Below are 21,628 nucleotides of genomic sequence, written 5' to 3'. Positions count from 1 at the left end.
TAAAGATCATCCGATTCTGATAAGTATTCATGGAGTTATGAATTTATTTGTGTTATAAGACAATTCGTCAAGGTCGGCTAACAACCAAATAAACCCCACATGTGCTCAACGTTTTAGTATAAAAGGAGATGACTTGAGAGTCATTTCACACACACTTCTATCTTGATTTCTCTCCACTTGTCTTGGGTTTTAGTGGAAGAGAAATCTAGGAGTGGAAGCCCTAGACGTTGGAGGAAAAGAGGCTGCCCTAGCCGCAGCAAAGAAGGCAGGCTAGCGAAGCGATGGAAGGGTTCTATGTGTTGACCTAAAGGAGCTCAAGGAAGAGCCCTAAACGCTGTTCTAAGGCAGCCCTAAATGCTGTCCTAAGGCAGTGCTAAACCGTGTCCTAAAGGCAGTTCTAAACGCTGTGCTAAGGCAGCCCTAAACGCTGTCCTAAAGGCAACCCTAAACGTTGTTCTAAGGCAACCCTAAATGCTGTTCTAAAGGCAGCCCTAACGCTATCCTAAACAAGCATATGGTGCCCTAGCTGCAGGCATATGGTGCCCTAGACGTACGTCTAATGTGGCTAAAAAAGAGGATTGTTTTAAGGCCTAAAACAAGGCACCGAGCTGCTGGAAGGAGGCCGAGGGTAGGCTGAGTTGAAGAAGGGTTGTTTGGGGCAGTGAAAAGGTGGGCTATAGGTGACAACATGGGACTGTGGTAGGCCGCAGTCCTAACCACCTCAAAACAGGGACAACATGAAGAGTTTGAGGGCTCAAACATGCCCAGGACAACAGTGCTAGTAAATGGGACAACTGGGCTACATGGTGCTGCTAAGACACATGGGACAACAACAAGGTATGGCAAGGCTAAGGGGACAACAACAAGGTATAGTATGACTGTTAGGGACAATAACTACAACAATATATCTAGGCAGTAGTGGCAAGGGAAAACTGCATCGTAAATGGGACGGCAAAGGAATGCTAAGGCAAACATGGGACAACAGCGAGCATGGATAGCATGGCAAGCATGGACTGCATGGCAAGCATGGTGCTGCAAGCACATGAGACATGTTGTATGTCAACATGGTTCAACACACCACATGGGACAACAGTGTGGTAACATGATGCAGCTATGGCACATGGGACAGCTGTGGTAGCATGGTGCAACAATGGCACATGGGACAACAATGCAACACAAGGGGCAACAGTATGACGTGTATAGCATGGTCATGAGGTCCAACATTGTGATGATGGGTGCAGCATGGTGCAGCACGGTGAGGTGCAACATGATGACGAGATGCAACACAATGATAGGTGAAGGAGTCTGTTATGAAACCAGCTCACAAAAAGATAGAAAAGAGAGATCCACGCCTTAGAATTCAGCCTCTTCGAGGGGGCAACCTCCTTTACATTACATAAATGAACAATTCTTGGATGATACAAATGAAAAGACCTCCTTTCTATATATAGGAGTCTAAGGGGTTATAACATAATCAGAGCCGACATAACAATAATAATGTAAGGGCACAATAATAACAATAGTGGGCTTCTATGTGGCGCAATAGTAACAATATGGGCACTACATGGGTACATCAATATAATAAGTGGGTTATACTAACAACAATAGGGGGTTACACTAGTAGTATAGGGGCCTAACATGCCCCTCTCCTTCAAAAAGCGTTGTCCTCAATGCTTGAGTAGTTCTTGATGCTTCTGTATAAAATTCTTGTCCTCCCATGTGGAATATTCAGCGGGTAAGTTCTTCCACTTGATGAAATACTCTGAAATTGATCGATTTCGTAGCTGTCGGGTTCTTGTTTCTGTGACTGCTCTAGGTTCCAATATGATTTTTCCTTCCTCTTCAATTTTTGACAATATTGCTTGAATTGGCATCTTTTGCAACTTTTGAATAAGTGGCCATACTTCTTCGTCCTTCTTCCATTCATCCCTTGCTTCGTTTATCCAATTTGGTTGGATAATATAAATAGCAAAAAACAATGCTTCCACATCCTCATCCTTGAAGAGTATTCTCATTCGGTAAGGTCGCCATTTTTTAAGTGCATGTAGTATTGCCAACATTTCCTTCTCATAAATAGCTTGCTTGAGATGTAGCAGTAAAAATACCCAATCACCTACATCAAAATTTTTTTCACTACGATGTTGATCTACCTGTTGTTTCGTTTGATTTTGCACCGAAGTGGCATTATCCTTTAAAAGTTGGAGAACTTGCTGTTGATTGTCGATGTGATCTTTCTCTGCTTGAACCTTTTTCTTCTTGATATGTCCTTCTATCTTTTGAGGAGTGGTAATTTCTTCCCGTCCTTTACAAGATATGGTCGGATTCATTTCTTGATGCTCAATGTGATCTTTCACTTCTTGAACATTTTTCTTCTTGGTGTGTCCTTCTATCTTGATAGTTTGAGGAGTGGTAATTTTGTCCATTGAATTACAAGATATGGTTGGATTCATTTCTTCTTTCTCGATGTGATCTTTCACTACTTGCACCTTTTTCTTCTTGATATGTCCTTCTATCTTGAGAGTTTGAGGAGTGGTAATTCTTTCCAATGCTTTACAAGATATGGTCTGATTCATTTCTTCTTTCTCTGGGGTGGTGTCCTGGCGTATATCCTCTTCTTTTGATGTTTCTTGATCCTTTTCTTCCTCCTCTTCATATTCTATGTAAAATAATTTCTTCTCAGCACACCTATGACCTTTAGTGCATTTGCTATCACAATTGTAACAAAGCCCTTTTTCTCTTTTTTCTTCCAATTGTTGTGGTGTGACCCTTGTAGGTTGTGGAAGGTTGGGAGAAACAACACTTCCATCTTTATAGTTGTGAGGGGTATGCTTCCTGGTTTCCATAATTTTTCTTTCCATTATGTCACAAAGCCCTTTTACTCTTTCCAATTGTTGTGGTGTTGCTCTAAAGAAGGTGTTGCTCTTTGTTTCCTCATAATGTGCTATCATTTCCTCCGTGAAAATTGACCACGTAACAAGTTTTTTACGAGAACAAAGCCTTTCATACCATAAAAATTGATCTGGTTCTAAATATGAAGATGCAATACATACCTTTTGTAACAGTTGTACACCATGTAGATCAAAATATTGCTCCATTTGAAGTATCCAATTTACCGGATCCTTGCCATCAAACTTCCTCATCTTGCTTTTTCTTGATTTTAGGAGCTCGACCTTGAAACGACTGTAACTCTGTACTTTTCAATCACCTAGTTCTAAATTTGTGACCTGCAGTAGCCCTCTGTGTCCTCTTTCCAATGCCACAAGTCTGACCCAAATTGGATTCTCCAAGGAAGAGTTATGCGAAATCTCCCACAATGACTTGATTATAGACTAGTTCAGTAGAGCGAACTTGTACGACGTGCCACGAGTCACTGTTTTGACCTTTGGATCTGAAAAACACCCACAAGAAACTACAGTCCGTCCTCTTTCTGTACCTTCTTACGAAACTTCAATCCGATGCTCAGAAAGAAAGTTATGACGATTTTCCCCAGGTCACCTGTTTTGAGTGTAATTCAGGAGTCTGCAAAAAGACCAACTTCCTGAGATCATATATCCGAAAATATCGCGCGAAAAGCTCTGAAATTCGGACCCAAGGTTCAACGCGATTTCTTCTCAAATGGGTTTTTTTTTGCGACTTCTGAAACGTCACAGAAAAAAAGTTATAGCGAAAATGCCACGATGACCTGTTTGGAGCAGCGAAACCCTAGAATCCAAAGCTCTGATACCAAATGTTATGAAACCAGCTCACAAAAAGATAGAAAAGAGAGATCCACGCCTTAGAATTCAGCCTCTTCGAGGGGGCAACCTCCTTTACACTACATAAATGAACAATTCTTGGATGATACAAATGAAAAGACCTCCTTTCTATATATAGGAGTCTAAGGGGTTATAACATAATCAGAGCCGACATAACAATAATAATGTAAGGGCACAATAATAACAATAGTGGGCTTCTATGTGGCGCAATAGTAACAATATGGGCACTACATGGGTACATCAATATAATAAGTGGGTTATACTAACAACAATAGGGGGTTACACTAGTAGTATAGGGGCCTAACAGAGTCACCTTGGAGAATCAGTGGAAGCAGCATGTCTTCAACTGATCTCATGTATCATCTTCTTAGAGATGATCTATGCTCTTATCTAGATAAGTCAAAGTGTTGACTTCCGTTGTAAATGTACTATCTCTCTCTCTCTGCTGAACTATTGAAGAACATTATAAGAAGAATTGATCAAGGGTTTCCCCACATTAGGGTTTGTCCCTGGCTAGTGCCGCGTCTTGTGTCCTCTTGTCTTGGCTTGTTTTCTGCAATCTATATTTATGTTCTATCTGCAATTTACTTTAACGTTGATGTGATTGCTAATCTGGAAAAGATATTGAGCTAACTATAAAATTGAAATAAATTGCTCTAAGCATAAAACATACCTAAAATTAACACATTTGTATGCTCTTCTTTGGTCATAATTTAGATGCATTGCACCCTTTCTGCGAGCATTAATGATCATAAGGTGTTTTTGGCTTATTGTGATTTATTGCAATAGAATCACGTTCTCCTTAAGATTTTGTGCTTGCGTGTCACACTTAAAAACACCAACAAAAAGAAATTTCCATATTCCTTCCATTGCATGCAAGGGTTGGCTGCACCCATGTGGACGGTAGGATGCCCCTTATTGGAGTAGAATAGATCATGATTAAATAGAGGGCCTGTTGAAATTTGATGACTAAAATAAGGTTTCCTGCAATCCCAACCCGATTTCAATTTCACCTTATCACTCTCATTTAGTTAAATGCCCTTCCCCATAAACATACATTCAACATATAGAATTCTGGAAATGAAATTTTCAGATTAAAACACATGACACTGTCAACACATGCTGAAAATAAATATGGATATAACCAGACCAACAACACATAAAAATACATAGGTTTTTGGTCAACTTAGACCCAGGCAAAACCCCTTCAATCTTCTCCTGGTAAAACCTCTTAGAGAGCTCTTCAAATTTATTTATCTTTCAAGTTCAGGAAAAATACATTTGCAGACAAAACAAAACAACAAAATACAACTTATCTCCTTAACCCAAAACTCCTTGAAAATAGTGCCCACTTTGCCTTGATTTCCGTGCCCACTTGAAGCTAAAAATATCAATGTTTTAAAACTCCGACTCCGACTCTGATTTGGCCGAGGGCCGACTCCGACTCCGACTCCCACTCGGTATCGATTCGGCTGGTTCGATTTCAATGACTCGGTCGTTGTAAAAAATACATTAAATATTTTTTTATTTATAAAAAAGCATAATTTTAAAGATTTTCATTCATGTTTCCAAACACAGCATTAGAATATAGATAGAAGACAACATATGATCAAAATAGGCTCATGAATATATCCATTATATCAAAATGGCACCCAGTGCACTGTCCAATACATACATGATGATGATATAGAGATCAAAACAAAAACACATAACTAAGGAGGGTAGAAATGATCTCTACAACAAAAGTAAACTGTGACCAGTACTACTGGCTACTGCTAGAGGAGCCAAGATCATCTGGCTCAACCTCTGGATCAGAGTTAGACAGGCCAACCCATGGCTCCTCCTCATCATCATCTCCAACTACAACTGTAGAAGTGGTAGCACTAGCAGGCTGTGCAGCAACTGCAAGCTGAGATAGACGAGATATGCACTTTTGTCATGGCTGAGTAGAGGAAGCGCTTGCAACTGGAGGACTTGTTGGCCCTGAGGCTGGTACAAGTGGATCAGGATCTGCATTCAACTGAACATTATGTTCGAGTGATGCTATTGTCTCATAATCATAATCAATATCCTCATCAGAATGAAACTCTGCTGGATGACTCTCCACTACCCAATCTGATGTTGGATCAATGTCTTCCAACACAATGGGATTTGAATCAGGTCTTTTGTTAGTAATTGGTCGTGTCTGAGCCGGAGGTTGTATTGGACATAAACTAGATCATTTAACCTTTTTTGATCCAAACGGTTTCTTTTCTTCATGTGAATCCTCTCAAAGGCAGACCAATTGCGCTCACACCCAGTAGCAATGCAAGTTTGACTCAAAATACGAATTGCAAACTTTTGCAATTTAGGACATTGTCTACCAAAAGCCTCCCACCATTGTGCTGCAAAAAACATAGGAGTGTAATGAGTTAGCTCAAGTTTCAACAAAATTACAAATTATATCCAACTTTCAAATTATAAATGATTCAACAAAATAAGTATTAAGAATTTGAAAATTGAAATTTTTGTTTACCTGGCTCATCTGCTTCCCTTGCAATCTTTGCTAGGTTCTTCCCAAAGGTACCCGAGGCATTGCTGAAGGTTGTGACTTGTCGGTGTATCTCCACCTGATCACACTCCAATGGGATCATGCGATCAATGCAGTCAATTAGTCCATCTCTAACCTCCCTCGTCAAAGCTCCTGTCGCGTTAGCTTTATAATGATACCATGGGTTCAAAAAATACCCAGCTGCATGTATAAGGCGATGGAGTTGATTGTTCCATCTTTCATCAATGATTGCCCAAATGGGCCCATACTTAGCCACTTTATCCTTGTATGCCCTCTTTGTTTGCTCCTTTGCTTGATCCATAGGCTCATAAATGAAGCCCATAGCCAATCTTTCCCCATCCACCAACCACAACACCTAACCTGTGGCTCAACAAGCTCCACAATCTCTGCTGCCTTTCTCCAAAATAATTCTTCATTAATTTTCTTTTTCAATTCTTTGCTTTCCTGTTTGTGAGACCACTGGCTTTGATTCAATTCTTCACTAGAAAATATTTTTTGCAAGTTTCTATGTTGTGAAAGCATAGATTGCAATGTCAAAAAATGAGTAGCAAATCTAGTGATGGCAGGCCTAATAATATCCATGCCCCCTGTGTGTTCCTCATCAGGCTCAAAATCCATGAATGATTGTAGATAAATTTTGTTATTCTTTTGGCATGATCTACAATGTTTTTGACCCAATCTAATTTGCCAATATCCTCAAGCATGAGGTCTATGAAATGTGCAGCACATGGGGTCCAAAAGATGGTTTTGTGTTTTTCCTCTAACAGTTTACCGGCAAGAACATAGTTAGAGGCATTATTTGTGATGACTTGAACAACATTAGCCACCCCCACCTCCTCAACAAGCTCATCCAATAGCTGAAACAACAATTGTCCATATTTAACCTTATTAGATGCATCAACTGATTTTAGAAACATGGTTCCTTGTGGGCAGAAGATAAGAAAGTTTATGATGGTACGGTTCCTTTGATTAGTCCAGTGTTACTTGGGAGCGGGAGCGGGAGCGACCATTTTCAGAAGCTCCCGGTTTGGGAGCGAATCCCGGAGCGATTTTTTAAAAATATATATATTTTTTATATTTTTTAATTTTTGATACATATATGTCAACAAAAACATGTAGAATGATGAAATAGACATAAAAAACATAAAAAAACATAAATTGATCATTGAACCATATCACATCAATCATCTAGAAATTATAATCGTCATCAACCTTAGTAAAATAATAAATTAAAATAACATTCAATTCAATAACATTTATCATCATTGATCACCAAAGTAACAAGTTGTACTTGTAAGCCAAGTTTAACCATTACAAGAAGTAATATCGAAGATATTTCTAAGTCCTAACTTCTAACTGTTAACATGATATGAAATGTTAAAAATTTATAAAATGAAACATGAATAATGAGATGAAATGAAACAACTTTAGTCTTTCACAAAGCATCATATTCATAATTCACAATCATTACCAATGAGTTATAATTGCCAAGGCCCAACTTCAAACTTCAAATTTTCATTGTCACAGTGATATAATGTTTACAAAAAATATCATAATGTCATAATGATATGAAAGAGTCAAGAGTCAAGAGTCAAGGACTCAAAACTCAACACTGAACAGTTATGAAAACTAAAGTGACAAGTCTAATAGAAACTAAAAAAGACAAGTAAACTGTAAATATACAAGTGGCCCTTGCCACGAGAGTCTCTAGGAGTATAAGTAGGTCGTGGCGGTCTTCTAGGAGTCTCCCGCCCAGACCGACGACCAGAACTAGAGCCTCCACGCGAGGGTGTCGATGGAGGTGGCGACAGCAATGGAACAAGACTCAGGCCCCGAGAACTGCTACTGGATGGTGGAGGTGGAGGTGGCATGGCTGCTGCAGCTGCTTCAGCTTCATCCCGTACAAGCTCATCTTCTAGTTCTTCCATATGTACAATGCCATCCTCCAAATTGTCGTCCTCAGGGTGATTGTCCCAAATTTTATATGTGGGATCTTCATTAGCCCGATCACAGTAATGGCTCAACAACCTCGAATTGTAGTGCACATAAACCAAGCTTTCTGCTCGGTTTTCGTTGAGCCTGTTTCTTTTCACATTATGTATATAACTGTAGGTGCTCCAACACCTCTCTGCAGAAGAAGAATTTACAACCTGTGCAAGAACTTTCAATGCCAATTTTCGCAAAAGTCCGTGGCCGCCATATGTTTCCCACCATGTGAGAGAATCAAATTTATCTTTGTCGTCCATTGCATGGAAGTTACCATACAAACCACTGCCAGTGAAGTATCTGCCTATTTCAAGGTGCACAGCTGCACATTCCTCCCTGTCAGGCACCAACTTTTCTAATGCATCCAGAGATCCTTTAGTTACCTCTCGATCTAAATGGGGTTTGGTCCTAACACCACCCCCTGTTGCAGGTTTGCCCAACCAAGAATCTGAGTAGTATTTTGGCGTAAGGATATACGCCAAGCAATGTAGTGGAAGGTTAAGCCTTTTCCACCGTTCACACACACAATCGTGAATCAGATTGTACAAGTCGGGATCTCTGTTATTAACAATGTCTTTTATTTCCCCCAACATGGTATCCATTTGCTCATACACCTCGCCAATCACTGGTTTGTCTGTATCTGCAAACCGAATCATGTTATAAATTGGCTTGGTGAAATCCAATACCTGTCTCACAGTTGTCCAACACTGCCCATCAAGAGCGGCCTCCTCCACCGTTTCAAAACCTGCAATGTCAGCTACATTTGTAGCCCTTTCCTTTAACACCTGCCAATTTGGACTTGATACCATGCTAGCTAAACCCTCTCTTACCTTCAAAAGGCGCCTGAAGGTGAGGTAATAGCTACCAAATCTAGTCCTCGCAATCTTCAACAACTCCAATCTCGAGTGACTGCGGAAAAGGCCATGGGTATTGCTATGATTTGTAATAAATTTTATCATTTTTTTTCCTCTCTTGTACAAATCACCAATCCATTGGTATTGTTCATTTTTGTTTTTGACAATATCATGCAACAGAAGGTTCAATGTGTGAACCAAACATCCAGACCAAAATATGTTCGGGTATCTATCCTCAATAATTGCTCCCGCTGCCTTACAATTAGGAGCATTATCAGTGATGACTTGGATGACATTGTATGGGCCAATACGCTCAATTGTTTCAAGCAATGCTTCTGCAATGTTGATAGCGGTCTTGAACTTGTCTGAGTAATCATGTGCAGCTAGAAAAATGGGACCACTTCGGGACACAGCAAGAACACTTATCAATGGCTTGCCTTTTACATTTGTCCATCCATCAGATACAATGGACACCCCATTGTCAGTCCAAGAACTTGTCATTTTATTCAAAGAATGTGATATTTTTGCTTTTTCATGATCAAGGCCAACAGTTCTTGCCTTGTCATACCCAGGGCTCTTGTATCCTTTAGGGGCATCATTTATGGCAGAAACCATTTCGTGCCAATAAGGTGAGCGTAGAACATTGAATGGTATCCCATTTGCATAGAGGAACCTGTAAATTTTTGAATCCACATCATTCCTACACCCCTCATCAAGGAAATCTGATATGGTTCTACGGCGTAAAGATGATGACCCTGAGCCTCCATGTCCATATCCACTGCCTTGGGAGGATGCTGAAGGAGTTCTTTGTGAGCTTTCAAAGAAACCCCTTGATCTTTTTGCTTTGTATTGGGCGTCCTCCTCTTCCTTTATGTATTTGGCTCTATCTGCTGTTGACACCGCGTCGCAAGTTCTGATTCCTATTTGTTTCTCTCCATCCCATGCCCTTTTCCCTCAAAGGTGTCTTCTCAAACGGGTGTATGAGCCTGTGTAATCAGTGTTGCAATGGGGGCAATGAAATTTAGTGGTTCCACCCCCTCTCTCTGTTTCAGCCCTCTGAACATATTTCCACAATGGAGTTTGGTCTTGTTTAGTTTTTTGACCCTCATGTTCACCCTCCTCCACATCCTCCTCACTGGGGTTTTCACCTATTTGACTTCCTCCGGCTTCTTCATCCACCTCTTCAGTTTCAGGCCCCCTCCGTTTCCTACTCTCCACCACCATAATAACCAGAAAAGGGACCAGGAAGAGGAAAATGCCAATAAAAATCCCCAGGTCCATCGTGTTTGATGTTTGTAGGGTTTGAGTCTTGAATCTGCAAATTAATTTAGTTTATTGGGATTAATTCATTTAATTTATTAATTTAATTTAAATTAATGATCTTTAAACTCAAACAGGTAAATTAAACTAAACAAACTAACTACCTAACCAACTAAACTAACTAAATGATTAAGTTACTTACCTCTGCAAGCTTGCTCCTCGCTCCTCAGCTCTGGCTCCTCGCTCCTCAGCTCTGGCTCCTTGCTCCTCAGCTCTTGCTCCTTGCTCCTTTGCTCTTCCTCAGCTCTCAAGCTCAAGCTCAATCTCATTGAAATGATTTTTTTTTGGCCCATTGGGCTTATAAACCAAAAAAAATTAGTTAAATTTTTTTGTTTTTTCGGGTCCGGCGGAATTTTTTTCCGCCGAACCGCTCCAGGATTTTTAAAATTCGCTCCCGGAGCGTTTTTTAATGCCCGGGAGCGATCAGGGAGCGATCGCTCCCCGATCGCTCCCGGCATTAAAAAGCGCTCCGGGAGCGCGGGAGCGATTGCTCCCTGAAGCGCTCCCTCACAGACCAGGGAGCGCAAATTTTTTTACGGGAGCGCGCTCCCGAAAATCGCTCCCGTCCGGGAGCGATTTGGGGAGCGCGCTCCCGACCCGCTCCCGCCCGGAGCGCGCTTCGGGAGCGGGTTCGAAGGGGGGGGGGGGCGCTCCCCTGCAACAGTGGATTAGTCCATCCATCTGACATGATGGTACATCTTGTTCTTGCCCATGAGTCCTTGAAATCTTTCAAATACTCATTAATGGAGGCAATTTCTTTCTACAAACTTTTCTCCCTTATCTCATGCATAGTAGGGCCTTTGAAACCTTTTCCAGTAGCATGTATGGCATCAAACATAGGCTCATAATATGAACGGGAAACATTGAAGGGCATATCAGCATCATACCACCATCTACATATGTAATCACAAGCAGTGTCCCTCAATTCTTTCTTCCAATGGTCATCTAAAGTGGGTTGCAAAGTTCTACTAGCTTGAGGACCATGTGCATCTGATGGAGAGGAGGGTGTGACAGTGAAATAACTTTTGATATTCATATCACCCTTCTTTTTCATTTTACCCTTACCCTTTTCTTGAATAGACTCCAAAGAGGGAGGAACATATCGGAAGGGGTTGGATGCATCAGTACAAGGGATAGAGGAAGAACCCTCAAAATCAAAATGGGGGTTGGTAGCCAACATTTTTTGTATACTCCTCTTCCTCCCAATTTCAGCCTTTAACTCGTTTTGCCTAGCTTTTTCTTTTTTAAACTTCTCAAAGTTGGTTAACAATTCCTTCCTAATCTCCCCAATTTCATTTGATTCACATGGATTTATTTGACCTCTAATCCCCGCCAAGTGTTGTTTCAGCCTATTAATGCCCCCAGGACCTTAATTTTTCTATGGCAAAATTTGCAATGCATTTGACTATCAATCATTTCAACATATGCCCAAGCAACATCTTTCACTCTAGGTGCCATTTTTTGACTTGGAAATGAAAGCAAAAAAATTGAAAATGAAAACAAAAAAAATTAGCGTTGCTTCAATGTTCATTTCTTTCACAAAAAAACTCTTTTCAATTTCCAGATTTGCACATAAAAATTAATAAGCAAAAACAATTTTTTACAAGTGAAAAAAATACCTCTAGGCACAAACTGCCTCCTCAAGGTTGCTCCAACAAACCAACTCCTTAATGCTGCTCCAAATGGCTGCCCAAGAAGCTTCTCACTCCTGCTACAATGCTTGCCCAAGACTCCTCACTGCTGCTCCAAAAATAAACTAGACAACTCCTCACAAACTCTCACTCAAATGCAATGAGATGGCTGTGAGGAAATGAGAGGGGTTGGGTGGGTTTTATAGGGTTTAGGAAAGGGGAATGGACCCCAAATAACCTATAGGCAAATTAGAAATGGGTTTGGGGTCCCCAAAAAGCAAGTTTAAAAAAAAATCGATGTTTTTTCCTTTTTCGGGCTGCTGTCACCGAGCCAGCCGAACTGGTTTGAAGGCCGAGTCGACTCAGTGAGGGCATGACCCGGACCAACTTGGCCGAGTCGGTTTCGAGCCGACCGATTTTTAAAACAGTGGAAAATATGTACTGTACAAATACAACCTGTACAAACTGTATGGATTTCTGTACCACTGTACAGACTATACGATTTTTTTTTCAAAAACTTATCTTGAATGGCGTGCAACTCACAACATTCAATTCTGTTTGTATTGTACCTTCTGTTGTCTTCTATGCCTTGATTTCCATGCCCAGCTTTGCCCAGAAATCACTCCTTCAGCTTGCTGCAACAAATTTCTCCTTTAGAACTTTTCTCTAGCTTTCAACCTCCTTTCTCCAATCTTCTCATGAAGAATGAATGCAGTCTCTCTTTTTTTTCCCCTTTTGTTTCCCTAAATGACTTTTGGGCAACCCTAAGATCTAATTGCTCAGATTCATTTAAATCAATGGATGAGAATAAATGTGCATTTAATTCTCACTTTCTATTTTTTAACTCACCCATTAAATAAAATACCCACATTGTACTTTATGTCTAAAGTCACTTTTCACTTTATAATTTAACATTGACTTTACCACTTATAAAGTCACTTTCACTTTATAAAGTCATACTTAGGAAAATAATTATTTTGGACACATTTCCCTAGGTAGAGACTAACCCATGGGAAACCACTTGTCCAAGGTACATTAAAAATCAACACTCTCTCTTACTGTGGGAAGTGTTTCTCACCACACCCATTTTGTCCCTGAAATGGACATGCTTGCCTCTTGGTAAGGACTTCGTGAGAACATCGACCACCTGCTCATCTGTTGATATATACTCCAGCTTCACTGCCCCCTTCTGAACATAGTCCATGATGAAATGATATCTAATGTCAATGTGTTTTGACCTATCATGAAGCACTGGATTCTCCGTGAGTTTAATGCAACTCTAATTATCACAGTGAATAATCGTCGGTCTCAACTCCTGATCAAATAGGCCATACAACAACTTGTGAAGCCAAATGGCCTCACAACTAGCCTGAATAGCAACCATATACTCAGCCTCAGAAGAGCTCAAAGCAATTGACTTTTTCTTTCGACTGAACCACGACACAACTACCGAACCCAATCCGAAGCAACACCCTGAAGTGCTTTTCCTGTCAGAAGCACAACCTACCCAATCTAAATCTGTGTAACTTGCCAACCTCACTCCATCTCCCTGCCTATAGTCTAGACCATAATCAACAGTCCCCTGCACGTAGCGAAGAATGTGCTTTGTAGCTACCCAGTGCACCTTCCTGGGCTCAACCATGAACTAGTTAAGTGTGTTCACTACAAAGCATATATTTGGCCTAGTGTTGACCATATACATCAAGGACCCAATAAGCAGATCCACCAAACTAGAATTTGAAGCATGAAGCTTCTTCCAGTTGGTGATCATAGGTGTAGACATGGGTCTACAGTCTGCCATGTTAAATCTGCTCAACGCATCCACAACATACTGCCCTGCCCCAAAAAGATATGCCCCTCCTCCTGCCACACCTCAAGCCCTAAAAAGTAATGCATCAGCCCAATGTCCTTCATCTCGAACTCCATAGTAAGATCTTGCAACCACTAATCAGTCTCTCTTGAACAAATCATCAACATACAAGAATGAGTGGATCATCCCCTACAACAATGTAGTATAGGTTTGGATCTGCATCACTCTTCGTGAAGCCCATTTGCTGCAAGTAAGTATCAATCCTCGAATACCAAGCTCTTGGAGCTTGCTTAAGTTCGTAGAGTGTTTGCCTCAACTGACATACATGGGTCTCCTACGCAAGTACCTCAAAGCCCTGTGGCTGCTCAACATACACCTCCTCCTCTATAACTCTGTTCAGAAATGCGGTCTTCACATCCATCTGATGGATCTGCCAACCCATTTCTGCAGCAATAGAGTTAAGGGACTGGATAGAAGTGTACCAAGCTACAGGAGCGAAGGTCTCATCATAGTCAACTCCCTCTATCTGTGAGAACCCTCTAGCCACAAACCTCACCTTGAACTTCTCAATGCTGCCATTTGCAACATGCTTGATCTTGTAGAGCCACCTGGAAGTCACAATTGACTTTCCCTCAGGCCTAGGCACCACTTCCCAGACATTGTTCTTAATGATAGAGGCATACTCTTCCACCATAGCCTCTCTTCATACCTCCTCGCTGGCAACCTCCTCATAGCTAGTAGGCTTAGAGTCAACAATGCTGGTAGCCTTGGCTACATAACTGCAAAACCACTCAGGTGGCACACTCTCCCTGTTCACCCTCTTTGGAGGACCAACAGACTCCGCTTCCTTCAAGGTGTCTTGAAGCCACTTGGGCCTCCTCTTCCTTGAAGAAGCTTTCCCATAGGGAACCTCATCCTCTACCCCCCAGTCTGGTGAACCTGAAGGTCTGCCAACTAACCCTGGCGTGCCTGTACCAACACATGTCCTCGAAGAACCTGTACTGGAACCTGTGCCTGTGTCAATTGAAGTGCCATGTGAACTTTGTACCAGTGGACTCCCTAAAGAAGTGCTCGGTGAACGCGCCACTGGTGCGCCAGATATCACTGGCACTGAAGTACCTCCTGTACCAGTCGATCCAGAATCTGAGGTCTTGCTCACTGTACTTGACCTCCCCGTTGTGAAGTCTATGACTCTCTCTCATCATACTCCCGAGATCTCCGATAGGTCCTCTCCTCCTCGAACTTCACATCCCTCCTGATCACCACTCTCCATTTAGAAGGAATGAAGATCCGATAGGCCTTCGAAGTCTCGCTGTAACCCATAAAGATACCCTTCTCTGCCATGGGTTCCAGCTTCGTCCTCTGCTCCTTGGGGATATAAGAATATGTGAGACATCCAAAGATACGAAGATGTGCAACATGAGGCTTCTCTCTGGTGAAAGCCTCCTCTAGAGTCATATTCCCCAATACTCTGTGAGGACTCCTGTTCTGAAGATAAACAATAGTATTGCAGGCCTCAACCCACAAAAACAAAGGCAACCCCTAATCATGAATCATCGCTCTAGCAGCCCCAACAATAGCTCTGTTCTTCCTTTCAGACACCCCATTCTGCTGGGGGTTGTAAGGAACCGTGAACTCTCTCCTAATGCCCTCATGTGCATAGAAGTCAGAAAACCCACCATCGGTGTACTCACCACCATTGTCTGACTTCAAGACCCGAATCTTCCTACCTATCTGCTTTTCCACAAGAGCTTTGAAATCTTTAAAGCGACTAAAGGCGTCATCCTTGGTCTTGAGGAAATATATCCATGTCCCCTTAGAGTAGTCATCAATGAATATAACATAATACTCATAACCACCCAAAGACACATGAGACATACGACCACTAACATCAGTATGAATCAAGTCTAGTATACCTGTAGATCTGTTGTTGCTCGCTGGGAATGGGAACTTGGTGTACTTGCCCAAAGCACACCCTCTGCAGACCTCATAATGCTCGACACTGAAATCAGGAACTCTAGTAGTGATCTCCCTCAGTACTCTCAAAGCTCCATGATGCATATGCGCCATCCTCCGGTGCCATAACTCGCACAAGTCTCTACTGCTGGTGGTACTAGTGTGAGTGCTACTAGATGTGCTACTCACTAATGCTCTTGTCGATTGAAAACTAAACCTATATAGTTTCCTAGAGCAGACTCCAATCACTTTGGCTGAAGTGATGGAAGCTCCCTTGGGATGCATCAATACCTGCCCTCCTGAGAAAGTGATGTCAAACCCCTTCTCCTCCATAGCAGACACTGAAATCAAGTTCTTCTTCATCCCCGGAACATACAAAACATCCATGACCTTCAAAGGAGGCAAAGACTCCCTCTCAAAGGTCACAGTCCCCACACCAACAACTCTCACAGTGCGGTCATCTCCTAGTACAATCTCAATATCAAGTGCCCTCTCTGCAAGCTTTGAAAAGAACTCCCGTGCACCTGTCATATGGCGGGAAGCCCCACTGTCTATGTACCACACATCAGATGATGTACTCCTACTAGATGTAGAAGTAATAAATGCAAAGTCCTGGTCAAACTGTGAAGCAAACTGCCCCACCTCTGCTCAAGCTGTAGTACCCTTCTTCTCCTTGTTCTTCCTCTCAGGACACGTAGCAACATAGTGTCCCATATTCTGACATGCCCAACATTTGACTTTGGACATATTCGTATTTTTCTTCTTCTTCTTCTCCTTTCCCTTAGCCCCATCTGATGAGGCCTCTTTCTTGGCCTTCACTTTGTTCTTCCCCCTCGTTGTCAAGGCTACATCCTCCTCATCTGCTATCTTCACCCCACCACTGCCAATCTTCTGTATCTCATGCTGCACACAATCATCCCAGAATCTGTGCCAAGTAGGAAGATTCTTCCTGGAGGTAACAACATCTCCAAAGACCTCCCAAGACTTAGGAAGTCCTGCTACAACTATCCTGACTAATTCTGTGGGTGCAACTGCCTCACCAATAGCAGTCAAATCATCACGTACTTGTTTGACCCTGCCAAGATAATGAACTACACTTTCAACCTTTGTCATCCTGATGTTCTTCAATTGTTCTTTGAGTACCATCTTCCTGCTCTCATTGGTACTCTGATAGGGAGTGGTTAGAGCTGTCCACATCTGATATGCATGTGTTTCCTCTCACCCAAGGAACCACATGATCCTTCAGACTGTCCATCAAAATCCTTTTTGCCTTTGCATTATTTTTTGTGAATTTAGCAAGTTCATCTGCAGCAGTAGGAGGTACAACCACTTGCCGCACTATGTCCCAATCTTCTATCTCCTCAAAAACTGTCCGAATTCTGTCCTTCCAAATGTCATAGTTGGATATCCCATCCAGTCTGTCCTCTATCCTTAAGAACATGGCCATGATTGTTGTCCAAAATTTACAAAACCAAGAAAATGGAGAAATGAACTTTCTAGCACACTTTGCTGTCCTAAAAGTTCAGTCTGTGTGAAATTTCACCTTGTTGTCCCAAAATATTAGTTTGCTGTCCAAAAATTCAGTTTGTTGTCCAAACCACTATTTGCTGTCCCAAACCACTGTATGCTGTTCAAACTGCAATTTTCAGCCTGTAGCTTTGATACCATGTTGAAATTTGATGACTAAAAAAAAGTTTCCTGCAATCCCAACCCGGTTTTAGTTTCACCTTATCACTCCCATTCAGTTAAATGCCCTTTCCCATAAACATATATTCAACATATAGAATTCTGGAAATGAAATTTTCAGATAAAAGAGCATGGGACTGTCAACACATGCTGAAAATAAATATGGACATAACCAGATCAGCAACACACATAAAAATACACAGATTTTTGGTCAACTTAGACCTAGGCAAAACCCCTTCAATCTTCTCTGGGGAAAACCTGTTAGAGAGCTCTTCAAATTTATTTATCTTTCACGTTCAGGAAAAATACATTTGCAAACAAAACAAAACAGCAAAATATAACTTATCTCTTCAGCCCAAAACTCCTTGAGAATCGTGCCCACTTTGCCTCGATTTCCGTGCCCACTTTAAACTGAAAATATGTACTATACATATACGACTGTACGGATTTCCGTACCGCTCACAACATTCAATGCTGTTCGTACTGTACCTTCTGCTGTCTTCTATGCCTTGATTTCCATGCCCAACTTTGCCCAGAAATCACTCTTTCAGCACGCTACAACAAATTTATCCTTCAGAACTTTTCTCCAACTCTTAGCCTCCTTTCTCCAATCTGCTCATGAAAAATGAATGCAGTCTCTCTTTTCTTTTCCCCCTTTGTTTCCTTAAATGACTTTTGGGCAACCCTAAGATCTAATGGCTTAGATTCATTTAGATCAAGGGATGATAATAAATGTGCATTTAATTCTCACTTTCTATTTTTTAATTCACCCATTAAATAAAATACTCACATTTTACTTTATGTCTAAAGTCACCTTTCACTTTATAATTTAACATTGATTTTACCACTTATAAAGTCACTTTCACTTTATAATGTCACACTTAGGAAAGTAATTATTTTGAACACTTTTCCCTAGGTCCAAGGTACATTAAAAATCAACAGGGCCTGCAAGATGTTTGTCAAAGGAAGTTAGTAGATGGTGGGAGATCTCAGCTATTGGTAAATGGACTCTTGAAATCCTTTGCTATGGGTAAGGATTACCTCATTTATTTTTTCATAGTTAAGTTCCAATCACACCTAGTGTACTGATTTTGTGATACCCAAGGTTTTTAATAATATCAGCAATCCTTCCTTTTTTAGTAAAATGCTATAATAATGAGCTAAAGTCAAAATTTTTGTTTGTCATTATATTGACTCGACATTTTTTTAATCTCATGTTTCTCTATTGTTCTTTTGTTTGTGTTTGCATTTTTAACTACATGGTCGAGGTCATTTTTCATGAAGTATCATTAAAAAAGTTGTTGCTTTTGTTTGCATTTTGAACTACATGGTCGGTGTCATTTTCATGAAGTATCAAGTAAAAGGGTTGTCGCGAGGATCTAGTTACTCATTGCAATATAATCTTATAAGTGGCATTTTAAACTCATTTCTCATCAAGCTAATTTTCATGCACAGGTCTCTGGTTATTGTGGCCTACTTTTGGGAAGTCCAGTCATCCTTTATGAGATTATAGCATTTGTCGTTCCAGGATTGACAAGGAATGAAAAGAAATTTCTGGGCCCCATTGTTCTAGGCTCATCAGTTCTTTTCTATGCAGGCCTTGCGTTTTCTTATGCGGTGTTGACTCCAGCAGCTCTAAACTTCTTTGTAAGTTATGCAGAAGGAGTAGTGGAGTCCCTATGGTCAATTGATCAGTATTTTGAGTTTGTGTTGGTGCTTATGTTCAGTACAGGACTGTCTTTCCAGGTAATCCAGTTCAATCTCATAATTTTTGTTTTTGTTAATTTCCTAGAAATCTGAAACTATTTAATGAAATCCATTTTGATCTAAATTACATTAAATCTGCCACAATTTAGCTTGGTAGTATAAGTACTCAGATGATGTATATTTGAATTCTGACCTTTTCATGTTTTATTATAGGATTATTCTAGTTACTTTAATAATACACAATCAATTTGCATGCTTGTTATCACATCAAGTATAGTCTCTGCAAGTCTCTTTTTATTTTTAAGAACTTTCTGTTGCACATTTAGTTCTTGTAGGTTGCCAATTTTGAAAAGTCAATTATATCCCATCGATATTTTTGTTGGATACTCACTGGTACTTTTGGTTTACATTCATCTATACTTTTATAGACTTTGTAGACCTAATTACATTTTGAAGACTTTTGTCTCTGTTTTCTTGAGGTTGTTTTTGATATGGTCCGTGAATTTTTAACAGGTTCCAGTCATACAATTATTGTTGGGACAAACTAGATTGGTGACTGGGGATCAAATGCTGTCAGTTTGGAGATATGTCGTGGTAGGTGCTGTGATTGTGGCAGCTGTGCTGACACCTTCAACTGATCCACTAACTCAGATGCTCTTGGCAGGACCACTTATTGGGCTCTACTTAGGTGGTGCATTTCTTGTGAAATTTACTGTACCCCGGGGTGAAATTAGTTAGTGACAGGAAGATGAAAATTAGAACAAGAAGTATAGTGGTGCTTCCATGTACATCAAATATGCAAACTGTAAATTAAGTTCCTACAATTGTTTTAGCTTCAAAAAGTTGCAGTGTTGTGTTAACATTATGTTCTTTTTATCATGCTCATTATTGTCGCATTTTAAAGTTTGTTTATGGCATTAATGGTTTGAATTGGCTTAAAATCTTGCTCTGAGTATTGTGCTTTAACCTGAAGTTTTTAAATCCACTTGAATGCATGGATGATGGAAACATGTGTTTTGAACTTTGGCTGCTAACATTAGCTTCTGTTTGACATAAGTTATATACTTAGGCATTGTTGCTACAAACTCTAGTAGGCCCAGTGCAAAGCCTCGCTGGGTGGGGCTAAACCTTATGGCAACAAGAGAAAGGGTTGCCACTATCACCTCAACAACCTTTCTCCTGCTCTCTGGCTTCCCTAAATCACCTGAAGGATATTCTAATACTATGGCTTAAGGTGAGGAATAAAGGCCTATAATGTTGGGTTCAAGTATTCTATGCCTAGACAAAGAGTGAGGCCGCTATAAGTTAGGGTTTGGATGATATGCAATGAAAGGGTATTTAATGTCATATAGCAGCCTAATAACATATCTTAAAATGATATTTAACAACAAAGGATTAAAGATCTTCCAATGGAAGCAAGGATTAGGCTAGGAAAAGTATTTCCAGGATTGTTAGATATGCATAAATAGCAAAAGGGTGATGTAAGCCCTGATTAGAAGGATATGACCATGCACTATGCTAGATTTTGCCTTTAAACAATTTATAGAAGCAAATCCTAATTTATGGCCACTCTTATCCATACAAAATTCACTTTAATACATAAATCGGGGCGAGAAACCCTAGACGTTGCCCTAGATGTCTAGGAGAGAGAAAAATAAGTCTTTTAGAAAAAATTATGGATGATGAACACACTAACAATTAATGGAGTCTTTTAAGGTTAAAAATTCAAGGGAAAGATCTTGGAGTAAGGGGGGATGACAAGGGCAACCACTTTTAAAACCCTAACCATTATTCTTGCGACGGGATAAATTAAATATAGGGTTTTCATATTAAGAGTTTCCGTATAGATCTCAAAGAAAATAATTTTACATGCAATAATTAAGCAAGATTTCAACAATAATAAATATTTAGCCATGGCATAATAGAAACAATAGTTTAGACATTCCACATGCAAAATATCAATGATAAAACAATAAACTAACAAAATTTTCCAGAAACGGTACTACTTTCAATCCTAGAACATCCTCTCCATGCATAAAGCACATCCACAATAAAGTCACACCAATAAAGACTACATCTTGCCCTAGCAAAAACGACTAACTCACACTCTCTTTAGAGAGGAAAAGAATGTAATGTGTGATGATGAACAAATGAAATGAGGGGAGTCTCTATTTATATGAGAAATATCCCACTCATTTCTACAATAATGCAAGTAAAGAAGCCCTAATTACAAGTTTATTAAATGTTCCAAAAGATAGAGGTTACAAGCTAACCTCCTAGCTCAAAAGCTTAACAAAGATGCCATAAATGCCCACATGTGGGAGAAAAACCTCCTCAAGCATGACGCCATCCTCCAAATGAGCTCTAAATGC

The 21,628-nt window shown here is 40.5% G+C and overlaps 1 protein-coding gene across 1 annotated transcript in view; it reads left to right on the top strand.

Moving 5' to 3' along the window:
• The window catches only part of LOC149200137 (sec-independent protein translocase protein TATC, chloroplastic-like), a 132,499-nt gene extending 112,383 nt beyond the window's left edge, over positions 1-20,116 (top strand). Inside the window, exons 3-4 of the mRNA XM_089402605.1 lie at positions 19,005-19,295; positions 19,770-20,116. Of these exons, the coding sequence (XP_089258731.1) occupies positions 19,005-19,295; positions 19,770-19,994 (516 nt within the window). The 3' untranslated portion in view covers positions 19,995-20,116. The remainder of the gene's footprint in view (positions 1-19,004; positions 19,296-19,769) is intronic.
• The last annotated feature ends 1,512 nt before the right edge of the window (positions 20,117-21,628 follow it).

Source organism: Pinus tabuliformis, chromosome 2_1 (genome assembly GCF_031772625.1).
Source record: "Pinus tabuliformis cultivar Carrire ecotype Pingquan chromosome 2_1, CPIR1, whole genome shotgun sequence".
Lineage (NCBI taxonomy): Eukaryota > Viridiplantae > Streptophyta > Pinopsida > Pinales > Pinaceae > Pinus > Pinus tabuliformis.
Note: the sequence above shows the minus strand (reverse complement) of the source record. Positions and strands in the feature narration are given on the sequence as shown.